Source organism: Coregonus clupeaformis, unplaced genomic scaffold, assembly GCF_020615455.1.
Source record: "Coregonus clupeaformis isolate EN_2021a unplaced genomic scaffold, ASM2061545v1 scaf0059, whole genome shotgun sequence".
In the NCBI taxonomy this organism is placed as follows: Eukaryota; Metazoa; Chordata; class Actinopteri; order Salmoniformes; family Salmonidae; genus Coregonus; species Coregonus clupeaformis.
Window position 1 is genome coordinate 892235 of NW_025533514.1, and position 20266 is coordinate 912500.

The window sequence follows — 20266 nt, forward strand, 5'->3', positions numbered from 1 at the left end:
ACACTAGTACTCTACTCTACAGTAGTACTCTACTCTACACTAGTACTCTACACTAGTACTCTACTCTACACTAGTACTCTACTCTACACTAGTACTCTACAGTAGTACTCTACTCTACACTAGTACTCTACACTAGTATTCTACTCTACACTAGTACTCTACTCTACACTAGTACTCTACTCTACACTAGCACTCTACTCTACACTAGTACTCTACACTAGTACTCTACTCTACACTAGTACTCTACTCTACACTAGTACTCTACTCTACACTAGTACTCTACACTAGTACTCTACACTAGTACTCTACACTAGTCTCTACTCTACACTAGTACTCTACTCTACACTAGTACTCTACTCTACACTAGTACTCTACTCTACACTAGTAATCTACACTAGTACTCTACTCTACACTAGTACTCTACTCTACACTAGTACTCTACTCTACACTAGTAATCTACACTAGTACTCTACTCTACACTAGTACTCTACTCTACACTAGTACTCTACTCTACACTAGTATTCTACACCAGTACTCTACACTAGTATTCTACTCTACACTAGTACTCTACTCTACACTAGTACTCTACTCTACACTAGTATTCTACACCAGTACTCTACACTAGTATTCTACTCTACACTAGTATTCTACACCAGTACTCTACACTAGTATTCTACTCTACACTAGTACTCTACTCTACACTAGTACTCTACTCTACACTAGTATTCTACACCTAGTACTCTACACTAGTATTCTACCTCTACACTAGTATTCTACAAGTACTCTACACTAGTACTCTACTCTACACTAGTATTCTACACTAGTACTCTACACTAGTCTCTACTCTACACTAGTATTCTACTATACACTAGTACTCAACTCTACACTAGTACTCTACACTAGTACTCTACACTAGTACTCTACTCTACACTAGTACTCTACTCTACACTAGTACTCTACACTAGTACTCTACACTAGTACTCTACTCTACACTAGTACTCTACTCTACACTAGTACTCTACTCTACACTAGTACTCTACACTAGTACTCTACTCTACACTAGTACTCTACTCTACACTAGTACTCTACTCTACACTAGTACTCCACACTAGTCTCTACTCTACACTAGTCTCTACTCTACAGTAGTACTCTACTCTACACTAGTACTCTACAGTAGTACTCTACTCTACACTAGTACTCTACTCTACACTAGTACTCTACACTAGTAATCTACAGTAGTACTCTACTCTACACTAGTACTCTACAGTAGTACTCTACTCTACACTAGTACTCTACACTAGTATTCTACTCTACACTAGTACTCTACTCTACACTAGTACTCTACACTAGTATTCTACTCTACACTAGTACTCTACTCTACACTAGTACTCTACTCTACAGTAGTACTCTACTCTACACTAGTACTCTACAGTAGTACTCTACTCTACACTAGTACTCTACACTAGTACTCTACTCTACACTAGTACTCTACTCTACACTAGTACTTTACACTAGTACTCTACTCTACACTAGTACTCTACTCTACACTAGTACTCTACTCTACACTAGTACTCTACACTAGTACTCTACTCTACACTAGTACTCTACACTAGTATTCTACTCTACACTAGTACTCTACTCTACACTAGTACTCTACTCTACAGTAGTACTCTACTCTACACTAGTACTCTACTCTACACTAGTACTCTACTCTACACTAGTACTCGACACTAGTATTCTACTCTACACTAGTACTCTACTCTACACTAGTACTCTACTCTACAGTAGTACTCTACTCTACACTAGTACTCTACACTAGTACTCTATTCTACACTAGTACTCTACTCTACACTAGTACTCTACTCTACAGTAGTACTCTACTCTACACTAGTACTCTACAGTAGTACTCTACTCTACACTAGTACTCTACACTAGTATTCTACTCTACACTAGTACTCTACTCTACACTAGTACTCTACTCTACACTAGTACTCTACTCTACACTAGTACTCTACACTAGTACTCTACTCTACACTAGTACTCTACTCTACAGTAGTACTCTACTCTACACTAATACTCTATAGTAGTACTCTACTCTACACTAGTACTCTACTCTACACTAGTACTCTACAGTAGTACTCTACTCTACACTAGTACTCTACACTAGTATTCTACTCTACACTAGTACTCTACTCTACACTAGTACTCTACAGTAGTACTCTACTCTACACTAGTACTCTACACTAGTATTCTACTCTACACTAGTACTCTACTCTACACTAGTACTCTACACTAGTATTCTACTCTACACTAGTACTCTACTCTACACTAGTACTCTACAGTAGTACTCTACTCTACACTAGTACTCTACACTAGTATTCTACTCTACACTAGTACTCTACTCTACACTAGTACTCTACTCTACAGTAGTACTCTACTCTACACTAGTACTCTACACTAGTACTCTACTCTACACTAGTACTCTACTCTACACTAGTACTCTACACTAGTACTCTACTCTACACTAGTACTCTACTCTACAGTAGTACTCTACTCTACACTAGTACTCTACAGTAGTACTCTACTCTACACTAGTACTCTACAGTAGTACTCTACTCTACACTAGTACTCTACTCTACACTAGTACTCTACACTAGTACTCTACTCTACACTAGTACTCTACTCTACACTAGTACTCTACTCTACAGTAGTATTCTACTCTACACTAGTACTCTACATTAGTACTCTACTCTACACTAGTACTCTACACTAGTATTCTACTCTACACTAGTACTCTACAGTAGTACTCTACTCTACACTAGTACTCTACACTAGTACTCTACTCTACACTAGTACTCTACTCTACACTAGTACTCTACACTAGTACTCTACACTAGTACTCTACTCTACACTAGTACTCTACAGTAGTACTCTACTCTACACTAGTACTCTACACTAGTATTCTACTCTACACTAGTACTCTACTCTACACTAGTACTCTACACTAGTACTCTACTCTACACTAGTACTCTACACTAGTACTCTACTCTACACTAGTACTCTACTCTACACTAGTACTCTACTCTACAGTAGTACTCTACTCTACACTAGTACTCTACAGTAGTACTCTACTCTACACTAGTACTCTACACTAGTACTCTACTCTACACTAGTACTCTACTCTACAGTAGTACTCTACTCTACACTAGTACTCTACAGTAGTACTCTACTCTACACTAGTACTCTACTCTACAGTAGTACTCTACTCTACACTAGTACTCTACACTAGTACTCTACTCTACACTAGTACTCTACTCTACAGTAGTATTCTACTCTACACTAGTACTCTACTCTACACTAGTACTTTACACTAGTAATCTACAGTAGTACTCTACTCTACACTAGTACTCTACTCTAGTACTCTACTCTACACTAGTACTCTACACTAGTACTCTACACTAGTACTCTACTCTACAGTAGTACTCTACTCTACACTAGTACTCTACTCTACACTAGTAATCTACACTAGTACTCTACTCTACACTAGTACTCTACACTAGTACTCTACACTAGTACTCTACTCTACACTAGTACTCTACTCTACACTAGTACTCTACTCTACACTAGTACTCTACTCTACACTAGTACTCTACACTAGTACTCTACACTAGTACTCTACTCTAGTACTCTACTCTACACTAGTACTCTACACTAGTAATCTACAGTAGTATTCTACTCTACACTAGTACTCTACTCTACAGTAGTACTCTACTCTACACTAGTACTCTACTCTACACTAGTAATCTACACTAGTACTCTACTCTACACTAGTACTCTACTCTACACTAGTACTCTACTCTACACTAGTACTCTACTCTACACTAGTAATATACACTAGTACTCTACTCTACACTAGTACTCTACTCTACACTAGTACTCTACACTAGTACTCTACTCTACACTAGTACTCTACTCTACACTAGTACTCTACACTAGTACTCTACTCTACACTAGTACTCTACTCTACACTAGTACTCTACACTAGTACTCTACTCTACACTAGTACTCTACTCTACAGTAGTACTCTACTCTACACTAGTACTCTACACTAGTACTCTACTCTACACTAGTACTCTACTCTACACTAGTACTCTACACTAGTACTCTACTCTACACTAGTACTCTACTCTACACTAGTAATCTACACTAGTACTCTACTCTACACTAGTACTCTACTCTACACTAGTACTCTACTCTACACTAGTATTCTACACCAGTACTCTACACTAGTATTCTACTCTACACTAGTACTCTACTCTACACTAGTACTCTACTCTACACTAGTATTCTACACCAGTACTCTACACTAGTATTCTACTCTACACTAGTATTCTACACCAGTACTCTACACTAGTATTCTACTCTACACTAGTACTCTACACTAGTACTCTACACTAGTACTCTACTCTACACTAGTACTCTACACTAGTACTCTACTCTACACTAGTACTCTACTCTACACTAGTACTCTACTCTACACTAGTACTCTACTCTATACTAGTACTCTACTCTACACTAGTACTCTACTCTACACTAGTACTCTACTCTACACTAGTACTCTACTCTACACTAGTACTCTACACTAGTACTCTACACTAGTACTCTACACTAGTACTCTACTCTACACTAGTACTCTACTCTACACTAGTACTCTACACTAGTACTCTACTCTACACTAGTACTCTACACTAGTACTCTACTCTACACTAGTACTCTACTCTACACTAGTACTCTACTCTACACTAGTACTCTACTCTACACTAGTACTCTACACTAGTACTCTACACTAGTACTCTACTCTAGTACTCTACTCTACACTAGTACTCTACACTAGTACTCTACACTAGTACTCTACTCTACACTAGTACTCTACACTAGTACTCTACTCTACACTAGTACTCTACACTAGTACTCTACACTAGTACTCTACACTAGTACTCTACTCTACAGTAGTACTCTACTCTACACTAGTAATCTACACTAGTACTCTACTCTACACTAGTACTCTACACTAGTACTCTACACTAGTACTCTACTCTACACTAGTACTCTACTCTACACTAGTACTCTACTCTACACTAGTACTCTACACTAGTACTCTACACTAGTACTCTACACTAGTACTCTACTCTAGTACTCTACTCTACACTAGTACTCTACACTAGTAATCTACAGTAGTATTCTACTCTACACTAGTACTCTACTCTACAGTAGTACTCTACTCTACACTAGTACTCTACTCTACACTAGTAATCTACACTAGTACTCTACTCTACACTAGTACTCCTAAACTTGCCAGCTTAGTGGAGTCTGCCAATAGCACAGTCAGTGTAGTCAGCTCAGCCATACCCATTGAGACTGTGTCTGTGCCTCGACCTAGGTTGGGCAAAACTAAACATGGCGGTGTTCACCCTAGCAATCTTATTAGGATAAAGACCTCCCTCCATTCCTGCCATTATTGAAAGAGATCGTGATACCTCACATCTCAAAATAGGGTTACTTAATGTTAGATCCCCTCACTTCAAAGGCAGTCATAGTCAATGAACTAATCACTGATCATAATCTCGATGTGATTGGCCTGACTGAAACATGGCTTAAGCCTGATGAATTTGCTGTGTTAAATGAGGCCTCACCTCCTGGTTACACTAGTGACCATATTCCCCGTGCATCCCAAAGGCGGAGGTGTTGCTAACATTTACGATAGCAAATTTCAATTTACAAAAAAAAATGGCGTTTTCATCTTTTGAGCTTCTAGTCATGAAATCTATGCAGCCTACTCAATCACTTTTTATAGCTACTGTTTACAGGCCTCCTGGGCCATATACAGCGTTCCTCTCTGAGTTTCCTGAATTCCTATCAGACCTTGTAGTCATAGCAGATCATATTCTAATTTTTGGTGATTTTAATATTACATGGAGAAGTCCACAGACCCACTCCAAAAGTCTTTCGGAGCCATTATCGACTCAGTGGGTTTTGTCCAACATGTCTCTGGACCTACTCACTGCCACAGTCATACTCTGGACCTAGTTTTGTCCCATGGAATAAATGTTGTAGATCTTAATGTTTTTCCACAAAATCCTGGACTATCGGACCACCATTTTATTACATTTGCAATCGCAACAAATAATCTGCTCAGACCCCAACCAAGGAGCATCAAAAGTCGTGCTATAAATTCTCAAACAACACAAAAATTCATTGATGCCCTTCAGACTCCTTCTGCCTACCCAAGGACGTCAGAGGACAAAAATCAGTTAACCACTAACTGAGGAACTCAATTTAACCTTGCGCAATACCCTAGATGCAGTTGCACCCCTAAAAACGAAAAACATTTGTCATAAGAAACTAGCTCCCTGGTATACAGAAAATACCCGAGCTTTGAAGCAAGCTTCCAGGAAATTGGAACGGAAATGGCGCCACACCAAACTGGAAGTCTTCCGACTAGCTTGGAAAGACAGTACCGTGCAGTACCGAAGAGCCCTCACTGCTGCTCGATCATCCTACTTTTCCAACTTAATTGAGGAAAATAAGAACAATCCAAAATTTCTTTTTGATACTGTTGCAAAGCTAACTAAAAAGCAGCATTCCCCAAGAGAGGATGGCTTTCACTTCAGCAGTGATAAATTCATGAACTTCTTTGAGGAAAAGATCATGACCATTAGAAAGCAAATTACGGACTCCTCTTTGAATCTGCGTATTCCTCCAGGGCTTAGCTGTCCTGGATCTGCACAGCTCTGCGAGGGCCTGGGATCGGGAGAGACACTTAAGTGTTTTAGTACTATATCTCTTGACACAATGATGAAAATAATCATGGCCTCTAAACCTTCAAGCTGCATACTGGATCCTATTCCTACTAAACTGCTGAAGGAGCTGCTTCCTGTGCTTGGCCCTCCTATGTTGAACATAATAAACAGCTCTCTATCCACCGGATGTGTACCAAACTCACTAAAAGTGGCAGTGATAAAGCCTCTCTTGAAAAAGCCAAACCTTGACCCGGAAAATATAAAAAAACTATCGGCCTATATCGATCTTCCATTCCTCTCAAAAATTTTTAGAAAAAGCTGTTGCGCAGCAACTCACTGCCTTTCTGAAGACAAACAATGTATACGAAATGCTTCAGTCTGGTTTTAGACCCCATCATAGCACTGAGACTGCACTTGTGAAGGTGGTAAATGACCTTTTAATGGCGTCAGACCGAGGCTCTGCATCTGTCCTCGTGCTACTAGACCTTAGTGCTGCCTTTGACACCATCGATCACCACATTCTTTTGGAGAGACTGGAAACCCAAATTGGTCTACACGGACAAGTTCTGGCCTGGTTTAGATCCTACCTGTCGGAAAGATATCAGTTTGTCTCTGTGAATGGTCTGTCCTCCGACAAATCAACTGTACATTTCGGTGTTCCTCAAGGTTCCGTTTTAGGACCACTATTGTTTTCACTATATATTTTACCTCTTGGGGATGTTATTCGAAAACATAATGTTAACTTTCACTGCTATGCGGATGACACACAGCTGTACATTTCAATGAAACATGGTGAAGCCCCAAAATTGCCCTCGCTGAAGCCTGTGTTTCAGACATAAGGAAGTGGATGGCTGAAAACTTTTACTTTTAAACTCGGACAAAACAGAGATGCTTGTTCTAGGTCCCAAGAAACAAAGAGATCTTCTGTTAAATCTGACAATTCATCTAGATGGTTGTAAAGTCGTCTCAAATAAAACTGTGAAGGACCTCGGTGTTACTCTTGACCCTGATCTCTCTTTTGCGAACATATCAAGACTGTTTCAAGGACAGCTTTTTTCCATCTACGTAACATTGCAAAAATCAGAAATTTTCTGTCCAAAAATGATGCAGAAAAATTAATCCATGCATTTGTTACTTCTAGGTTAGACTACTGCAATGCTCTATTTTCCGGCTACCCCGGATAAAGCACTAAATAAACTTCAGTTAGTGCTAAATACGCTGCTAGAATCCTGACTAGAACCAAGAAATTTGATCATATTACTCCAGTGCTAGCTTCCCTACACTGGCTTCCTGTTAAGGCAAGGGGCTGATTTCAAGGTTTTACTGTTAACCTATAAAGCGTTACATGGGCTTGCTCCTACCTATCTTTCCGAGTTGGTCCTGCCGTACATACCAATACGTACGCTACGGTCACAAGACGCAGGCCTCCTAATTGTCCCTAGAATTTCTAAGCAAACAGCGGGAGGCAGGGGCTTTCTCCTATAGATCTCCATTTTTATGGAACAGTCTGCCTACCCATGTGAGAGACGCAGACTCGGTCTCAACCTTTAAGTCTTTACTGAAGACTTATCTCTTCAGTAGGTCATATGATTGAGTGTAGTCTGGCCCAGGAGTGTGAAGGTGAACGGAAAGGCTGGAGCAACGAACAGCCCTTGCTGTCTCTGCCGGGCCGGTTCCCCTCTCCACTGGGGTTCTCTGCCTCTAACCCTGTTGCAGGGGCTGAATCACTGGCTTGCTGGTGCTCTTTCATGCCGTCCCTGGGAGGGGTGCGTCACTTGAGTGGGTTGAGTTACTGACGTGATCTTCCTGTCTGGGTTGGCGCCCCCCTTGGTTTGTGCTGTGGTGGAGACCTCTGTGGGCTATACTCGGCCTTGTCTCAGGATTGTAAGTTGGTGGTTGGGGATATCCCTCTAGTGGTGCGGGGGCTGTGCTTTGGCGGAGTGGGTGGGGTTATATCCTTCCTGTTTGGCCCTGTCCGGGGTTTCTTCGGATGGGGCCACAGTGTCTCGGACCGCTCCTGTCTCAGCCTCCAGTATTTATGCTGCAGTAGTTTATGTGTCGGGGGCTGGGGTTAGTTGGTTATACCTGGAGTACTTCTCCTGTCTTATCCAGTGTCCTGTGTGAATTTAAGTATGCTCTCTCTAATTCTCTCGTTCTCTCTTTCTCTCTGAGAACCTGAGCCCTAGGACCATACGTCAGGACTACCGGGCATGATGACACCTTGCTGTCCCCAGTCCGCCTGGCCTTGCTGCTATTCCAGTTTCAACTGTTCTGCCTGCGGCTACGAAACCCTACCTGTCCCAGACCTGCTGTTTTCAACTCTTTAATGATCGGCTATGAAAAGCCAACTGAGAGACCTGAGCCCTAGGACCATACGTCGGGACTACCGGCCGTGGTGACTCCTTGCTGTCCCCAGTCCGCCTGGCCTTGCTGCTATTCCAGTTTCAACTGTTCTGCCTGCGGTTTATGGAACCCCTACCTGTCCCAGACCTGCTGTTTTCAACTCTTAATGATCGGCTATGAAAAGCCAACTGAGATTTATTCCTGATTATTATTTGACCATGCTTGTCACTTATGAACATTTTTGAACATCTTGGCATGGTTCTGTTATAATCTCCACCCGGCACAGCCAGAAGAGGACTGGCCACCCCTCATAGCCTGGTTCCTCTCTAGGTTTCTTCCTAGGCTTTCGCCTTTCTAGGGAGTTTTTCCTAGCCACCGTGCTTCTACACCTGCATTACTAGCTGTTTGGGGTTTTAGGCTGGGTTTCTGTACAGCACTTCGAGATATTAGCTGATGTAAGAAGGGCTATATAAAATAAAATTGATTGATTGATTGATACTCTACACTAGTACTCTACACTACACTAGTACTCTACACTAGTAATCTACAGTAGTACTCTACTCTACACTAGTACTCTACAGTAGTACTCTACTCTACACTAGTACTCTACACTAGTATTCTACTCTACACTAGTACTCTACTCTACACTAGTACTCTACACTAGTACTCTACTCTACACTAGTACTCTACACTAGTATTCTACTCTACACTAGTACTCTACTCTACACTAGTACTCTACACTAGTACTCTACTCTACACCAGTACTCTACTCTACACTAGTACTCTACTCTACACTAGTACTCTACTCTACAGTAGTACTCTACTCTACACTAGTACTCTACACTACACTAGTACTCTACACTAGTACTCTACTCTACACTAGTATTCTACTCTACACTAGTACTCTACACTAGTACTCTACTCTACAGTAGTACTCTACTCTACACTAGTACTCTACAGTAGTACTCTACTCTACACTAGTACTCTACTCTACACTAGTACTCTACACTAGTACTCTACTCTACACTAGTACTCTACTCTACACTAGTACTCTACTCTACACTAGTATTCTACACTACACTAGTACTCTACACTAGTACTCTACTCTACACTAGTATTCTACTCTACACTAGTACTCTACACTAGTACTCTACTCTACAGTAGTACTCTACTCTACACTAGTACTCTACAGTAGTACTCTACTCTACACTAGTACTCTACTCTACACTAGTACTCTACACTAGTACTCTACTCTACACTAGTACTCTACTCTACACTAGTACTCTACTCTACACTAGTATTCTACTCTACACTAGTACTCTACTCTACACTAGTACTCTACTCTACAGTAGTACTCTACTCTACACTAGTACTCTACACTAGTACTCTACTCTACACTAGTACTCTACTCTACACTAGTACTCTACACTAGTATTCTACTCTACACTAGTACTCTACTCTACACTAGTACTCTACTCTACAGTAGTACTCTACTCTACACTAGTACTCTACACTAGTACTCTACTCTACACTAGTACTCTACTCTACACTAGTACTCTACACTAGTACTCTACTCTACACTAGTACTCTACACTAGTACTCTACTCTACACTAGTACTCTACACTAGTACTCTACTCTACACTAGTACTCTACTCTACACTAGTACTCTACAGTAGTACTCTACTCTACACTAAGTACTCTACACTAGTATTCTACTCTACACTAGTACTCTACTCTACACTAGTACTCTACTCTACACTAGCACTCTACTCTACACTAGTACTCTACTCTACACTAGTACTCTACTCTACAGTAGTACTCTACTCTACACTAGTACTCTACACTAGTACTCTACTCTACACTAGTACTCTACTCTACACTAGTACTCTACAGTAGTACTCTACTCTACACTAGTACTCTACACTAGTATTCTACTCTACACTAGTACTCTACTCTACACTAGTACTCTACTCTACACTAGTACTCTACTCTACACTAGTACTCTACACTAGTACTCTACTCTACACTAGTACTCTACTCTACAGTAGTACTCTACTCTACACTAGTACTCTACAGTAGTACTCTACTCTACACTAGTACTCTACTCTACACTAGTACTCTACAGTAGTACTCTACTCTACACTAGTACTCTACACTAGTATTCTACTCTACACTAGTACTCTACTCTACACTAGTACTCTACACTAGTATTCTACTCTACACTAGTATTCTACTCTACACTAGTACTCTACACTAGTACTCTACAGTAGTACTCTACTCTACACTAGTACTCTACACTAGTATTCTACTCTACACTAGTACTCTACTCTACACTAGTACTCTACTCTACAGTAGTACTCTACTCTACACTAGTACTCTACTCTAGTACTCTACTCTACACTAGTACTCTACTCTACACTAGTACTCTACACTAGTACTCTACTCTACACTAGTACTCTACTCTACAGTAGTACTCTACTCTACACTAGTACTCTACAGTAGTACTCTACTCTACACTAGTACTCTACAGTAGTATTCTACTCTACACTAGTACTCTACTCTACACTAGTACTCTACAATAGTACTCTACTCTACACTCGTACTCTACTCTACACTAGTACTCTACTCTACAGTAGTACTCTACTCTACACTAGTACTCTACAGTAGTACTCTACTCTACACTAGTACTCTACACTAGTATTCTACTCTACACTAGTACTCTACTCTACACTAGTACTCTACAGTAGTACTCTACTCTACACTAGTACTCTACACTAGTATTCTACTCTACACTAGTACTCTACTCTACACTAGTACTCTAATCTACAGTAGTACTCTACTCTACACTAGTACTCTACACTAGTACTCTACTCTACACTAGTACTCTACTCTACACTAGTACTCTACACTAGTACTCTACTCTACACTAGTACTCTACTCTACAGTAGTACTCTACTCTACACTAGTACTCTACAGTAGTACTCTACTCTACACTAGTACTCTACATTAGTACTCTACTCTACACTAGTACTCTACACTAGTATTCTACTCTACACTAGTACTCTACTCTACACTAGTACTCTACACTAGTACTCTACTCTACACTAGTACTCTACAGTAGTACTCTACTCTACACTAGTACTCTACACTAGTATTCTACTCTACACTAGTACTCTACACTAGTATTCTACTCTACACTAGTACTCTACACTAGTACTCTACTCTACACTAGTACTCTACTCTACACTAGTACTCTACTCTACACTAGTACTCTACTCTACACTAGTACTCTACAGTAGTACTCTACTCTACACTAGTACTCTACAGTAGTACTCTACTCTACACTAGTACTCTACACTAGTACTCTACTCTACACTAGTACTCTACAGTAGTACTCTACTCTACACTAGTACTCTACAGTAGTACTCTACTCTACACTAGTACTCTACACTAGTACTCTACTCTACACTAGTACTCTACTCTACACTAGTACTCTACTCTACAGTGAGTACTCTACTCTACACTAGTACTCTACAGTAGTACTCTACTCTACACTAGTACTCTACACTAGTACTCTACTCTACACTAGTACTCTACTCTACAGTAGTACTCTACTCTACACTAGTACTCTACAGTAGTACTCTACTCTACACTAGTACTCTACTCTACAGTAGTACTCTACTCTACACTAGTACTCTACACTAGTACTCTACTCTACACTAGTACTCTACACTAGTACTCTACACTAGTACTCTACTCTACACTAGTACTCTACTCTACAGTAGTATTCTACTCTACACTAGTACTCTACTCTACACTAGTACTCTAAACTAGTAATCTACAGTAGTACTCTACTCTACACTAGTACTCTACAGTAGTACTCTACTCTACACTAGTACTCTACACTAGTATTCTACTCTACACTAGTACTCTACTCTACACTAGTACTCTACACTAGTACTCTACTCTACACTAGTACTCTACACTAGTACTCTACTCTACACTAGTACTCTACACTAGTACTCTACTCTACACTAGTACTCTACTCTACACTAGTACTCTACACTAGTACTCTACTCTACACTAGTACTCTACTCTACACTAGTACTCTACTCTACACTAGTACTCTACACTAGTACTCTACTCTAGTACTCTACTCTACACTAGTACTCTACACTAGTACTCTACACTAGTACTCTACTCTACAGTAGTACTCTACTCTACACTAGTACTCTACTCTACACTAGTAATCTACACTAGTACTCTACTCTACACTAGTACTCTACACTATTACTCTACACTAGTACTCTACTCTACACTAGTACTCTACTCTACACTAGTACTCTACTCTACACTAGTACTCTACACTAGTACTCTACACTAGTACTCTACACTAGTACTCTATTCTAGTACTCTACTCTACACTAGTACTCTACACTAGTAATCTACAGTAGTATTCTACTCTACACTAGTACTCTACTCTACAGTAGTACTCTACTCTACACTAGTACTCTACTATACACTAGTAATCTACACTAGTACTCTACTCTACACTAGTACTCTACACTAGTACTCTACACTAGTACTCTACACTAGTCTCTACTCTACACTATTACTCTACTCTACACTAGTACTCTACTCTACACTAGTACTCTACACTAGTAATCTACACTAGTACTCTACTCTACACTAGTACTCTACTCTACACTAGTAATCTACACTAGTACTCTACTCACACTAGTACTCTACTCTACACTAGTACTCTACTCTACACTAGTATTCTACACCAGTGCTCTACACTAGTATTCTACTCTACACTAGTACTCTACTCTACACTAGTACTCTACTCTACACTAGTATTCTACACCAGTACTCTACACTAGTATTCTACTCTACACTAGTATTCTACACCAGTACTCTACACTAGTATTCTACTCTACACTAGTACTCTACTCTACACTAGTACTCTACTCTACACTAGTATTCTACACCAGTACTCTACACTAGTATTCTACTCTACACTAGTATTCTACACCAGTACTCTACACTAGTATTCTACTCTACACTAGTATTCTACACCAGTACTCTACACTAGTATTCTACTCTACACTAAGTATTCTACACCAGTACTCTACACTAGTATTCTACTCTACACTAGTATTCTACACCAGTACTCTACACTAGTATTCTACTCTACACTAGTATTCTACACCAGTACTCTACACTAGTATTCTACTCTACACTAGTATTCTACACCAGTACTCTACACTAGTACTCTACTCTACACTAGTACTCTACTCTACACTAGTATTCTACACTAGTACTCTACACTAGTCTCTACTCTACACTAGTATTCTACTATACACTAGTACTCTACTCTACACTAGTACTCTACACTAGTACTCTACACTAGTACTCTACTCTACACTAGTACTCTACTCTACACTAGTACTCCACACTAGTCTCTACTCTACACTAGTCTCTACTCTACAGTAGTACTCTACTCTACACTAGTACTCTACAGTAGTACTCTACTCTACACTAGTACTCTACTCTACACTAGTACTCTACACTAGTAATCTACAGTAGTACTCTACTCTACACTAGTACTCTACAGTAGTACTCTACTCTACACTAGTACTCTACACTAGTATTCTACTCTACACTAGTACTCTACTCTACACTAGTACTCTACTCTACACTAGTACTCTACTCTACACTAGTACTCTACTCTACAGTAGTACTCTACTCTACACTAGTACTCTACAGTAGTACTATACTCTACACTAGTACTCTACACTAGTACTCTACTCTACACTAGTACTCTACTCTACACTAGTACTCTACACTAGTATTCTACTCTACACTAGTACTCTACTCTACACTAGTAATCTACACTAGTACTCTACTCTACACTAGTACTCTACTCTACACTAGTACTCTACTCTACACTAGTACTCTACTCTACACTAGTACTCTACTCTACACTAGTACTCTACACTACACTAGTACTCTACACTACACTAGTACTCTACTCTACACTAGTACTCTACACTAGTATTCTACTCTACACTAGTACTCTACTCTACACTAGTACTCTACTCTACAGTAGTACTCTACTCTACACTAGTACTCTACACTAGTACTCTACTCTACACTTGTACTCTACTCTACACTAGTACTCTACACTAGTATTCTACTCTACACTAGTACTCTACACTAGTACTCGACTCTACACTAGTACTCTACACTAGTACTCTACTCTACACTAGTACTCTACACTAGTACTCTACACTAGTACTCTATACTAGTAATCTACACTAGTAATCTACAGTAGTACTCTACTCTACACTAGTATTCTACACTAGTACTCTACAGTAGTACTCTACTCTACTCCATACAGAGAAGTGGGAGATCAACCGTAGTGAGCTGACCTTCATGAAGGAGCTGGGTAGTGGTCAGTTTGGGGTGGTGCGTCTGGGGAAATGGAGAGCTCAACATAAAGTGGCCATCAAGGCTATCAGAGAGGGAGCCATGTGCGAAGACGACTTCATAGAGGAAGCCAAGGTTATGATGTGAGTGGGAGTCACACTGTTGACAGACAAGACAGCACACACCGATAGACCTACACACACACAGATTCATTCTAATGGTGTGTACCCATGAAGATCCCCACAATGTTACTGTGTGTGTGTGTCTGTCCCTGTGTGTGTGTGTGTGTGTGTGTGTGTGTGTGTGTGTGTGTGTGTGTGTGTGTGTGTGTGTGTGTGTGTGTGTGTGTGTGTGTGTGTGTGTGTGTGTGTGTGTCCGTCCTGTGTGTGTGTGTGTGTGTGTGTGTGTGTGTGTGTGTGTGTGTGTGTGTGTGTGTGTGTGTGTGTGTGGGTGTGTGTGTGTGTGTGTGTGTGTGTGTGTGTGTGTGTGTGTGTGTGTGTGTGTGTGTGTGTGTGTGTGTGTGTGTGTGTGTGTGTGTGTGTTGTAGGCGTCTCTCCCATCCTAAGCTGGTGCAGCTGTATGGAGTGTGCACCCACCAGAAGCCCATCTACATTGTGACTGAGTTCATGGAACTGGGATGTCTGCTCAATTACATCAGGTAAGCAAAAAAGTGATAATACGCATCCCTGCCCAGCCTGGCAAGAGTCCTGAAGGGTGTTTAGTATCTCCAGTGGCTCTGCAAGCATGGAGAGGATATTCTCTGCTGCTGGCCTGCTCTCCAGGCACCATGGAGAGGATATTCTCTGCTGCTGGCCTGCTCTCCAGGCACCATGGAGAGGATATTCTGAACTGCTGGCCTGCTCTCCAGGCACCATGGAGAGGATATTCTCTGCTGCTGGCCTGCTCTCCAGGCACCATGGAGAGGATATTCTCTGCTGCTGGCCTGCTCTCCAGGCACCATGGAGAGGATATTCTGAACTGCTGGCCTGCTCTCCAGGCACCATGGAGAGGATATTCTGAACTGCTGGCCTGCTCTCCAGGCACCATGGAGAGGATATTCTCTGCTGCTGGCCTGCTCTCCAGGCACCATGGAGAGGATATTCTGAACTGCTGGCCTGCTCTCCAGGCACCATGGAGAGGATATTCTGAACTGCTGGCCTGCTCTCCAGGCACCATGGAGAGGATATTCTGAACTGCTGGCCTGCTCTCCAGGCACCATGGAGAGGATATTCTCTGCTGCTGGCCTGCTCTCCAGGCACCATGGAGAGGATATTCTCTGCTGCTGGCCTGCTCTCCAGGCACCATGGAGAGGATATTCTCTGCTGCTGGCCTGCTCTCCAGGCACCATGGAGAGGATATTCTGAACTGCTGGCCTGCTCTCCAGGCACCATGGAGAGGATATTCTCTGCTGCTGGCCTGCTCTCCAGGCACCATGGAGAGGATATTCTGAACTGCTGGCCTGCTCTCCAGGCACCCTGGAGAGGATATTCTGAACCGCTGGCCTGCTCTCCAGGCACCATGGAGAGGATATTCTGAACTGCTGGCCTGCTCTCCAGGCACCATGGAGAGGGATATTCTCTGCTGCTGGCCTGCTCTCCAGGCACCATGGAGAGGATATTCTCTGCTGCTGGCCTGCTCTCCAGGCACCATGGAGAGGATATTCTGAACCGCTGGCCTGCTCTCCAGGCACCATGGAGAGGATATTCTCTGCTGCTGGTCTGTTCTCCAGGCACCATGGAGAGGATATTCTCTGCTGCTGGCCTGCTCTCCAGGCACCATGGAGAGGATATTCTCTGCTGCTGGCCTGCTCTCCAGGCACCATGGAGAGGATATTCTCTGCTGCTGGCCTGCTCTCCAGGCACCATGGAGAGGATATTCTCTGCTGCTGGCCTGCTCTCCAGGCACCATGGAGAGGATATTCTCTGCTGCTGGCCTGCTCTCCAGGCACCATGGAGAGGATATTCTCTGCTGCTGGCCTGCTCTCCAGGCACCATGGAGAGGATATTCTCTGCTGCTGGTCTGCTCTCCAGGCACCATGGAGAGGATATTCTGAACTGCTGGCCTGCTCTCCAGGCACCATGGAGAGGATATTCTCTGCTGCTGGTCTGCTCTCCAGGCACCATGGAGAGGATATTCTGAACTGCTGGCCTGTTCTCCAGGCACCATGGAGAGGATATTCTCTGCTGCTGGCCTGCTCTCCAGGCACCATGGAGAGGATATTCTCCGCTGCTGGCCTGTTCTCCAGGCACCATGGAGAGGATATTCTCTGCTGCTGGTCTGCTCTCCAGGCACCATGGAGAGGATATTCTCTGCTGCTGGTCTGCTCTCCAGGCACCATGGAGAGGATATTCTCTGCTGCTGGTCTGCTCTCCAGGCACCATGGAGAGGATATTCTCTGCTGCTGGTCTGCTCTCCAGGCACCATGGAGAGGATATTCTCTGCTGCTGGTCTGCTCTCCAGGCACCATGGAGAGGATGTTCTCTGCTGCTGGTCTGCTCTCCAGGCACCATGGAGAGGATATTCTCTGCTGCTGGCCTGTTCTCCAGGCACCATGGAGAGGATATTCTCCGCTGCTGGTCTGCTCTCCAGGCACCATGGAGAGGATATTCTCCGCTGCTGGCCTGTTCTCCAGGCACCATGGAGAGGATATTCTCCGCTGCTGGTCTGCTCTCCAGGCACCATGGAGAGGATATTCTCCGCTGCTGGTCTGCTCTCCAGGCACCATCACATGACCCTGAAGCCACAGACTCTGGCCAAACTCCTGTTTCTAAAAATGTATTCAAAGGCACTGCAGACTGAGCCTAATAAGGCCTTTTTCGTTTAATTTGTAATTAATTCTAAGTAAGTCACAGCCTATATGTGCAATTTATAGACTATAATGATTTAATACAATGAAATGTTGTTTAAATGCTGAGCGCTTAATGTTCCTGGCAGCCAGTGTGTCCCACTCGCAAATGCTTCACAAATTATTTATTTGTAGGCTATAGCCTTGAAATAATTGAAATATTATATCCTAAATAATTCATTTGCGTTCCTTCTTAGGCTCCCTGTCTGTCTCCTGACCTATTTAGAGTGTATATAAGCTGTTTAATACGACATGTAGCCTATTTGAAATGATGAGCGCTCCTTACCTTTTCATGTTTATTATAATACTTGTCATTCAAATCATATAGTTTAGTTTCAGTACTTCAAAACCAAATGGTCGGTCCAGGTAGTCACAACAATGTATAGGTGTTGGTTAAATAGTGATTTTAATGAATGGAGCGAATTTGCAGCGGCAGTCTTTTTTCCTGTGAGGGAGGAGCGTTTTTTTTAGCGGAGCCATGAGCGGGATTTCCGACCGCTCAACTCCGCTCACATGCTCTGCTCAGGTCCAGGCTCTGTTAGCTGTAGCAGGTCTGTCCAACCCTCTTCAGGACCAGGCTCCGATAGCTGTAGCAGGTCTGTCCAGCCCTCTTCAGGTCCAGGCTCCGATAGCTGTAGCAGGTCTGTCCAACCCTCTTCAGGACCAGGCTCCAGATAGCTGTGCAGGTCTGTCCAACCCTCTTCAGGTCCAGGCTCCGATAGCTGTAGCAGGTCTGTCCAACCCTCTTCAGGTCCAGGCTCCGATATCTGTAGCAGGTCTGTCCAACCCTCTTCAGGTCCAGGCTCCGATAGCTGTAGCAGGTCTGTCCAACCCTCTTCAGGTCCAGGCTCTGATAGCTGTAGCAGGTCTGTCCAACCCTCTTCAGGACCAGGCTCTGATAGCTGTAGCAGGTCTGCCCAACCCTCTTCAGGTCCAGGCTCTGTTAGCTGTAGCAGGTCTGTCCAACCCTCTTCAGGTCCAGGCTCTGATAGCTGTAGCAGGTCTGTCCAACCCTCTTCAGGTCCAGGCTCCGATAGCTGTAGCAGGTCTGTCCAACCCTCTTCAGGTCCAGGCTCCGATAGCTGTAGCAGGTCTGTCCAGCCCTCTTCAGGTCCAGGCTCCGATAGCTGTAGCAGGTCTGTCCAACCCTCTTCAGGTCCAGGCTCCGATAGCTGTAGCAGGTCTGTCCAACCCTCTTCAGGTCCAGGCTCCGATAGCTGTAGCAGGTCTGTCCAACCCTCTTCAGGTCCAGGCTCCGATAGCTGTAGCAGGTCTGCCCAACCCTCTTCAGGTCCAGGCTCCGATAGCTGTAGCAGGTCTGCCCAACCTCTTCGGTCCAGGCTCCGATAGCTGTAGCAGGTCTGTCCAACCCTCTTCAGGTCCAGGCTCTGTTAGCTGTAGCAGGTCTGTCCAACCCTCTTCAGGTCCAGGCTCCGATAGCTGTAGCAGGTCTGTCCAACCCTCTTCAGGACCAGGCTCTGATAGCTGTAGCAGGTCTGTCCAACCCTCTTCAGGACCAGGCTCCGATAGCTGTAGCAGGTCTGTCCAACCCTCTTCAGGTCCAGGCTCTGTTAGCTGTAGCAGGTCTGTCCAACCCTCTTCAGGTCCAGGCTCCGATAGCTGTAGCAGGTCTGTCCAGCCCTCTTCAGGTCCAGGCTCCGATAGCTGTAGTAGGTCTGTCCAGCCCTCTTCAGGTCCAGGCTCCGATAGCTTTAGCAGGTCTGTCCAACCCTCTTCAGGTCCAGGCTCCGATAGCTGTAGCAGGTCTGTCCAGCCCTCTTCAGGTCCAGGCTCCGATAGCTGTAGCAGGTCTGTCCAACCCTCTTCAGGTCCAGGCTCCGATAG

The 20266-nt window shown here is 43.1% G+C and overlaps 1 protein-coding gene across 4 annotated transcripts in view; it reads left to right on the plus strand.

Moving 5' to 3' along the window:
* LOC121570998 (tyrosine-protein kinase Tec-like) overlaps nt 1–20266 on the plus strand; it is a 209398-nt gene that overhangs the window by 182095 nt on the left and 7037 nt on the right. For all 4 annotated transcript variants that reach the window (XR_006658154.1, XM_045212874.1, XM_045212875.1 and 1 more), the window contains 2 exons: nt 15548–15719; nt 16124–16234. Coding sequence is in view for 3 of the 4 variants with exons in the window: in XM_045212874.1 (XP_045068809.1) it covers nt 15548–15719; nt 16124–16234 (283 nt within the window). In the remaining variant the exon portion in view is untranslated. The remainder of the gene's footprint in view (nt 1–15547; nt 15720–16123; nt 16235–20266) is intronic.